Raw genomic sequence first — 9,281 nt, forward strand, 5'->3', positions numbered from 1 at the left:
AGGTGAGAACGGAGTAGTGCAGACCTCCAGCCAGACCCCGAAGAGAGAGGTGACGGGGGTCGAAGCCAAGCTGCTGGGCCCCAGCCCTGACCAAGCCAGCGAGGACAACCCAGTGACCCTGGTGTTCATGGGCTACAAGACCGTCGAGGACGAGAAGGAGACGCACACGGCCCTGGGCATGGAGGGCGTGGACGGCAACGTGAAGGCCGAGTTCGTGGTGATCGACGACGGCGAGGGGAAGGCGGCGGACGCGGCCACGGAGGAGCAGGCCCCGCCCAACGGCAGCATGGCGGAGAAAGAGAAGGCCAACGGAGGAGGAGAGGAAGGAGAGAAGGAGAAGAAACAGACCTGCAAATGCTGCACGGTCATGTGAGATATGTGTGTTTAACTGCGTGTGTGCGTGCGTGCGTGCGTGTGTGTGTGCGTATGTTTGCGTGAGACTGACTGTGTATGGGTGAGTACACACACCTGCACCTGTGCGAGGAACCGTGTGCCATTGCATGAGTCCATATTTGCAAACGTATGTAGCTTTTTGTGTTTGTGTGTGGAAGTGTGTGTCAGGACTGATTTACAGCTACACAGTCAACATCCCAACAACGAAAGCCGACTCGAGCTCCAGCTCCAAGAACCACAAAGACTCATAAGTACACTTACTCTGTATACTTTCTCTGTATTTGACTTTTGATTTCTATTGATATTTTTCTATTTTTCTGTCTTGACCTTTATATCGTAGCCTACTAAGTGTGTTTCTCCTTATTATGAGGCTGTGTACTGTACGTTCATTGTTCTTATTGTTTTAAAAGAGAGAAAAAAACAATGTATTAGCTCTCTGGATTGTACTGCAGCCCAACTGGGAAAATTTCCGGGAAAAAAAAAAAATCCAAAACAACAAAACTATGAAGGACACAGATACTTAAATATATATATACAGATATATATATTTCTCTGTGTAGGCCTACCAACTATTTATCAGTCAATTTCATATTGCAATATTGTCTAAGACATTATTTTGAATAGTATTTTAATATATTGATATGAAATTATGTTTTATACAATGTATTTATTGCTTTGGTTCTCTGTGTCACCCTTCCACCACCACCTGCATGTTGAGGCTTGTGAGCGCCACCGGATGAACACTCATTAACAAGTGTCTGTGCTTTTCTTAGAGTCGTGCGTGCTCATATCTTTAGTCTCACAAGTAGTCCTGTCAGTAATGGTGAATTATTATAAATGCAGTGTTCGAGTAACGCATTATTATGTCTAAAGGCAAATATACGGCAAAGAGGCACATAGAGTCACACCGATTGTGTTGCGGGGTCACTTTTAGTTTAACACTAGGTCGTGGAGCACGGCAGACGCACCATGGAGGTCACCGCTTTTGTGTTTTCTGTTGTGAGAGAAGTGGATATAAGTTTGTAGGTGATTCGCACCACTACGCTGTTGCTGGAAAGGCTTAAAGTGTGGGCCACATTAATTGGCAGATTAGGATGAAAAACATTTTTTATTTTTTTTTTTTTAACACCGCCAGAACAGGCCACGATGTTTCTTTGATCTTTTAGGTAAAGTCACGTTGTTTGACTTTCGTTTTAATATCGTAATAAATTGGACCACAAACTCTCAGCGAGCTTTACACATAGCCCACTCTTTTAAACTCGGCTTAATTGAGCCAGCTGATAACAGGCTAAAACAAGTTTCTAGACCAAGAAAATTGAAAACAGTTGATCCAAATATGTAGGAAATCACCTTTGATAAGGCAAAGGTGAAAGGCACTTTTGGTGTGTTAGATGTGCTCTGGTTTTCACGTTCCTTTTCTACGAGAAAATCTGACTTAGAGTCGTCAATAAAATATCTAATGCATAGTTTATTATAAACTCACAGTTACAAATCATGGCTAAAACTTTGAGCACCACTGCTCTAGATCTTCCAGAATCCTCTTCTCATCATTCAGCCCACAGGATTTGGCTCTGGAGACTGATATTGTCTCAGAAACCATTTCTGTGTTGATATTTATCACGTTTAAAGATCCATTTATGACTCGTTTTGATCTAACTGGTGGGAGCCCAGCAGATTTTTACTTAGAAACCTCCTGGGATTTCTGAGTTCATAATTTTGTGCGCTCTTACGAGGTTCCCGAGGCATATCTGAGGACAAACATGCCCACAGCATCACAGATCCTCCCCCGTACTTGACAGTGGGCATGACATTTTTATTTTCACACATTCATGCTTAGTATAAAACGGAGTCCAACCCTTGGCTGCTTTTAGCCACTCACCAAGGACTACTGGCTCTGTGTCACATCATATTTATCCCCCAGAAACAGAAGATTACTAATCAGATGTACCTAGAAACTCTGAAAAAAGGATAAAGTCTTTTTATTATTATTATTCTTTAGTAATATTTGCTTTAAATTGATTATCATTACCAATTAATGTTTCTAAAATCCAACAATTTCTTAACAGGGAATATACTTGCAAATCAATAAATGGGTTCAAATTAAAGATTGGAGTTGTATTTAAAAAACATGTATGTGTGAGATTAAGCTGCTGCAATAAAAGATGGGTTTATTTTAGAGTTCTTAAAACATTTTTACTAGGTGTACCAATAAATGTGTCCTACACTGTAAGTAATTCTGTTCTCTCAACAGTAGGATCAATGTAAATCTAAATAAGGTAGCACTGCATGAAGCCTTGCAGCTTTGTTTATCTCACCAGTTGTTGGGTCTTTATTATTATATGCCGTCATTGTTCACATGAATGTAAACCCAGGGGTTAAATTGGGATTTTGTTCACCTTATAATGAAGAAAAGGCAAAGCTGTTCAGCTCTCATTACTAAATATTAATTTAAAAAAAAAAAAAAAGCTTTTTGTCGTTTTATGAACCAAATAAAACTTAAATATACTGTAATTTCCCTGTGTGGTTTTCAATTTTTGTTTTGTGTTTTTTTTTTTTTTTTGGCTCACTCCCAGTTTAACCCCTGACTACTTTTCAAAAGAAAAAACTCTGCAAATAGTCACACTTGTTTCCAAAAAAAAAAAAAATGGAAAAGGCTTTCATTCTTCAAATGTCAAGAATCTTTGATCTGATCTGCCTTAAAACTCAATTTAGTGAATGAGATTGTGTCTTTCACGTGTATAGACGGTCGATGCTCTCAAGCAAAATGTCAGCCTGGCAATTTTTTTTAGGAGTGCAAGCTGAAAGCCCGAAAGGCCTGCTCCCAGTTCTGACCCTGGTTTGTCTGGCTGACAACATGACATTACGGATGGTCTGAGTCAGTGATGCAACACAAACGGTCTTCTGCTCACCCACATCTTTCATACACTGTTCTCCTTCATCGTCAATGTCAAACTTGTAGCTGCAACCCCTCTATGCTTGGATATCTGCTACTTGGAGGGGGGGGAGGGAATTAACAAAAAAAAAAACGAATAAATAAATAAATCCCTCATGCTGGTGCTATGCTGCAAAGCTCCTCAATCGCCAACTTTTGTTGTTCAAACCTGTTTCCTCTTTCTTACTCAAACTGCTGGTAGGGCAGGATTCGGCTGCCCTCCTGAGAATCTTCTGCTACCTTCAGTGCCAGATGCAAGTCCTGCCTGCGTTTTTCCACCTGTGAAACGATCCCTTCGTACATTCCAAAGGGAGGTCAGCAGGTCTGGACGAATACATTACAGTCTATGCGTTCCATATGTACACTTCCACTCAGACTGTACAAACAGCATTTCATATATACTCATGTACATGTTTTTATTTTTATTTTTTCTGTCTTTTTGGCCTTTTTGCAAGGCCTGCTTATTGAATTTGATGTTTGTATTTAAGAAGAAGAAGAAGAAAAAAAAATAGACATCTGTATTGTTGGTGCCTTGTCAGGTTTGTTTGGCTGAACTTTTCCTAGACAGAGGTTTTTTTTCTCGCTCTGCTTCATGTGACCAACGACCCACTTGGAAACACTGCCTTTCTACTCTGCAGGAGCGCTCCGTGAGAATACGGTGCCTTGCACTTACTTGTATTGAGATTTTCCGCATTTTTGTCACGTTACGACCACAAACTTCAATATATTTTATCTGATAGGCCGACACAGATTGGCACATAAGTGAAGCGGGTGGCGAAGGATGCCTGGTTTTCAGATTTTTCCCTACTTTTAAAAGTAAAAAGTGTGGTGTGCGTTCCAATGTTTTTTCCGGAACCTTTTGCAACCATTTAATGGTATATCTGCCTCGCATATTTTCACTTTTTCAAACTAGCTCAAGCATAGTCAGATTCGATGGAGAGAATCTTGGCAGAATCGGTTTTCAAGCCTTACCACAGTTTCAAGATTGGATTGGGGTCTGGACTTTGGCCGGACCAACTTAATTAAGTGCATTAAAGTTCTAGATTTGTGTTTATGGCTAACTTTTTTTGTGCCTGGTGAAGATAGTATTTCCATGACATGAAGCTGCCACGTTTCGTGGTCAGGTGTAGTGTTTGGTCCACGTGATTAACGCACTTTCTTCCACGTTATTTCTGTGCGCCCTGCGTGACTTTAAATAGGACTTCTTTTGACTTTCTTCTTGCCAATCTGCCATAAAGACCAGGTCTACTAGAGCTACTGTGGATCCCTTGACTGAGTCTGTGATTAACTGTCTCCTTGCCATCATAGTGTAGGCAGATGGACATTTCTTGGTAGCTTTCCAGTTGTGTCAAACTCGTTCAGATGATTGACTGGACAGAGTTCTGTCAGATGTTTGAATCTTGGGATATTGTTTTATAACCTAACTCTGCTTTAAACTTTTCCAAGAATTTACCTTTGACCTGTCTGCTCCGTTCTTTGATTTGCCTGATGTTGTTTGATCAATAATGTTCTCTGACAAACCCTCTGAGGCCTTCACAGAACGACTGTATTTCGACTGAAATTAAATGTCACGCCGACGGACAGCTGGTTGCACTAGATTATATTTAGAGGTATCGGAGAAAAAGGGGGCTGAATGAAACATTTTGAAAACTCAAATCTTTCTTCCACTTCCAAGCTAAATGGAACTTTGGTGTTGATGTGGCACAAATAAGTCTAAATAAAATGCAGTGAACTTTGTGGTTATAAAATGACAAAATACTAAATAAGGAGTACGAATACTTTGCAAAATAGCTATGAGAACCTAACACTTTTTGACAATTTTAGATACCTGCACCTTTGTTGGAAGGTAATATGCAGACTAATCTAATGTTGGTGTCTTCAAAAAACTTTATATCCTTCATTTACTCTTTTTTTTTTTTATTACTTAACCTATTTTGTTTTTGGGGTTTTTTCTGTTGTTGTTGCATCATCCAAAGTGAAACATTTTTGAGTGGATGCAAACTTTATAGAAAAGACTAACTGGCAACCTATGTGTGTATAAATTGTATACACATGTACATTATGTGTCTATATGCATACATAGAAAATAAATGTAAATTTGGTGGGCTGAAGGTTTGCTTAGTTGTGGGGTCTCTGGCGTAGCACAGCCACAGCAAAAATATATATATTGAAAAATAAATTTGTGCTGAACAAATGCCTGTTCATCTATTATGTGGTCATCTAGATGTCCTGTCTTGAATAAAAACTACTGTTTGACAACATCAAGTCGGATACATTTGAGTGTAATTAAGCAGCTGCAGAACAGAGGAGTCAGCTAAGCATTTTGAATTTTATATCTAATAAAAATGCAAGATAATAATGATGTATTGTAGTTGTGATTTGAGAGAGACGAAGTAGAATCCCTTACTGGGCACAAATTCTTAGATTTTTGCCCCCCCCCACGCTGCTGCCTTAATATTTTGTAAAGTGCAGTGCCCAAGTCAACCCACTAGGCGGCATGCCTGCACCATTTCATCAGCGATTCAACTTGCATTGTAGTGAAATGCGCTGTGACCCGTGCGGGCAAGGTAAGAGAGATGGAGGGTTAATTAGGGGGACGACGAGAGAGCTGCATTAAACAGCGCATTCATCAGAGAGAGGGCAGATATACACTACTTCTCAAAACAAATGTAATTATGTGACTGCATTACACAGAAGTGGCACATTCAATAAATAGCTATTTAAAAACCCTCTCGAGTCCAACACGAGTGCAACACATTTAGCGTAGCAGCACCTTTTCTGCGATGTACTGGAACACAGCAACATTCAAGAGGAATGAATAACAAAGCCATTAATATGACAGCCGATAATGCTTCAAAGAAAACCAAATGTGAGACGAGACCCCTGGGAATATTGAACCTTGAGGAAAAATAAAAGCGGACGATGTCGAAAGGCTGGAATATGTTCAGTAGGAGAACGCAAACCGAAGAATGGAGCGCATATAAATCAATGCAATTAGCTTCACAAGGGTAGCAAAATCTAATTGCTGCCGTGGTATCAGTTACAGTAAATTACCTTTCCTCAGCAACTGGTTTGTTGGGGCAGGAACAGAAACATAATGCAATAAAACAATCAGAGTCATTAAAAACTGCATGCAGACCACAGCAGTGCAACAGTGTTACAAGACCAGCTGCTGACAGCAGAAGAAAAACCTCACAGTTTACCTGCTACACCACAAACAGGCTACATCTTGTCACACAAGTCAAGATGTGACCAAATGTAGACTGCTGCCAGTTCCCAAGATACATATGTTATGATTTTGTAACTTGGGGGGGGGGAGGGGGAAAACACAACTTGAAATGCTGATGTTGCATTTACCAGTGATGGCTCTTGCAGGAGGACAGCGTCATAGGCAAGCCCAGCCAATCACAATGTAGGAAATTATCTAAAGTCATCAGCAGGAAAAAGTTTGCTCCAAATGCAGCTCTTAAAATACCCTCCCTGTTCTCAGCAGAAAGCAACAAGCGCTAACTCCCACATGGACTCATGTTTATCCCCGTGGATACGCAGAAAACTAATAAAAAACTTTTTCAAGGCACAACGGACAGATAGGTCTTTTCTTTTTGTCTGGTGTGACGTATTTCTAATGCCCCTCTGGGGGCAGCTGCCCATATGTCCCATTCCAACAACAGTTACTTCAGCAGCCTCAACAAGCTTGGACTGAATTAGCATTTATCGCTAATTCAGCCTCAAAAGAGAATTGGCACAGAGAACGCATTGAGATTGTACGGTATTAAAAGCCAAAAGCAACTGACTGAGACTAGACGTTACTCTGTCACTGGCATAAAATAAAACGTTTGCAATGATCACATTTCTAGCAATACTCTTAATACATAAGAGGAGAAGAAGTATTCCTAAAATCGATCCTTGAGGAACATCACAAGCTACGGTAAGTGAACTGGGTGTGAAACTCTCTGCTTCTACACAGGACTGTGTGAGAAAGATTATTATTAAATGAGCAAAAACCATGATTAGAAAAGCCAATGCTGCCAAGTCTCAGTTTCAGTGATAGGTTCTGCATTGTCAAATGCTTTTGATAAATTAATAATAAAAAAAAGGTAGTATATTGGGAGACACTATCAGTGCATTTACTGATACTTGTTGATTTCTAGTAAAATTCTGTAAGCAATCTATCAGATAATGTCCAAACAATTCACAATTTCACAATACTGCACCTTGTAATGCATTGCTGTGTTATTATTAGTAGTAATATTATTTCACATTTTTCATGTTAACACTATAAAAGTAAGTGATTTCTGAGTGTTATTTTACAGACCAACACAAAGTGGCCTACAGCTTTAAAGCGGAAGAAAAAGCAGACTCTAAATAGCTTTTTTTTCCCAGGACGGCAATCTCATTTAGTTCCATCCATCTTCCCGTAAATTCTGTATGTGACCTACAGTGAACAGGACCTGTTCTGGGGTTTTTTTTTTCCTCCAACAATGGTTGTCTCCTTCTCACTTTCCTATAAAGACCGGATTTGTAAAAAAGACTGGTTTCCTATCAACAAATTTCCCCGACTGAGCTGTGGATCTCTGCAACCCATCCAGATCTTCCTCTCAGTAATCCTCTCCGATAAAGGAACATCCACGTCTTGGTAGGTTTATAGTTGTGCGTTGACATTTCCATTTTTGGATGTTGGATTAAACTTTGCTCCGTAAGATTTTTTATTTTCTTTTTAAAGCTTGGGATATTGTTGTGTTACCTAACCTTGCATAACGTTATTCTTAAACTGCCTGCCATGTTTCTTGGCTTCATGAAGTTATTCACTAATATTCATTAATAACCTTCTTAGGCCTTCACAGAACAGATGAACTCTATTTACTAATTACAAGACTTCTAGAGGAAAATAGGCTAAATAAAACTACCACACTTGTTAGATTATTCCGTAAAGAACACAATTTTCTTTCCACTTTAATACTCTGAATTTTGTGGTTGGAACATTACAGAATGTGGTTTTAAAGCTTTGCAAAGCATGGTAATTGTACAGTCACATTTGAGTCCTCGATATCTCATAATCACTCGGAATCTAAACAGGACTATTCCTGTTGTTGTGTTTTTTTTTCCAGTTTTGAAAATATGCTTAAATATTTCAGAGCTATCCCATGCTTCTGTATTTCTCGTGTTTAAGTCGTTAAAAAAATATAAACAAGCTCATTCATGACCTGACACTGTGTTCACTCAACACCCCCCTTGCACCCCACCCAAACCGGTGCTGTTCCTCACTCAGTGTCATGTAATCCTTCTTGAGTAGTTCAACCCCTCTGTGGGTTTGAATTGGTCTCCAGGGAGTGCCAGGTGACCTTTACAGTTCTTTTGTTGATTTTCATTACAAGTGGAGGCTTACAACACCAAATTAGATAAACTAGCTTAAAAGATTAAGACGGTGCATTTGTTGGCTCTAATCATAAGATTTAAATCGTGAATTATAAATGCTTTAAACACTGGGAGCACATCAAGACATTAACAAGTGCGTACAAGACTGCAGCGTAGCTCTCAGTGCACCATACTTATGTTGAAGCATGGCCCAGACAAAATGCAGACCTTAACCTAATTGGTATGTAAAGAAATGACAATTGGTGTTCACAGATAGTATGATTTCAGCCTTTCGAGTATATAATTTTAGCTCCATATTCAAGCGAGTTTCAACCATGGTGCAGAACAGAATCAGCAGAAGGCAATTTTGAGATTTTTATTTGCAAATCAAAAATGAAAACCACTAATTTCCTTTTCACTTTGCTGTCAATTATGGCATTGGACTATCATATAAACACAGATAAATACGGAAAAGGTTAAGGCAATGTATATTCATTCCTTCCAGGTGCCTATTGTTTGATTGAGTCATAAGGCAAGACATTGATTTTCGATCCCCTGCACGCGGAGTCACATGTAAGACAAAATGCTCGAAGATAACCTT

At 39.5% G+C, this 9,281-nt stretch overlaps 1 protein-coding gene across 2 annotated transcripts in view; it reads left to right on the forward strand.

Annotated features, from left to right (window-relative positions):
* palm1b (paralemmin 1b) overlaps positions 1-5,590 on the forward strand; it is a 31,877-nt gene extending 26,287 nt beyond the window's left edge. For both annotated transcript variants that reach the window (XM_008399174.2, XM_017302521.1), the window contains exon 6: positions 3-5,590. In XM_008399174.2, coding sequence (XP_008397396.1) covers positions 3-373 — 371 coding nt within the window. In that variant the 3' untranslated portion in view covers positions 374-5,590. The remainder of the gene's footprint in view (positions 1-2) is intronic.
* Positions 5,591-9,281: the final 3,691 nt, after the last annotated feature.

The sequence above is a fragment of the Poecilia reticulata genome, linkage group LG22, assembly GCF_000633615.1.
Source record: "Poecilia reticulata strain Guanapo linkage group LG22, Guppy_female_1.0+MT, whole genome shotgun sequence".
NCBI classification, from domain to species: domain Eukaryota; kingdom Metazoa; phylum Chordata; class Actinopteri; order Cyprinodontiformes; family Poeciliidae; genus Poecilia; species Poecilia reticulata.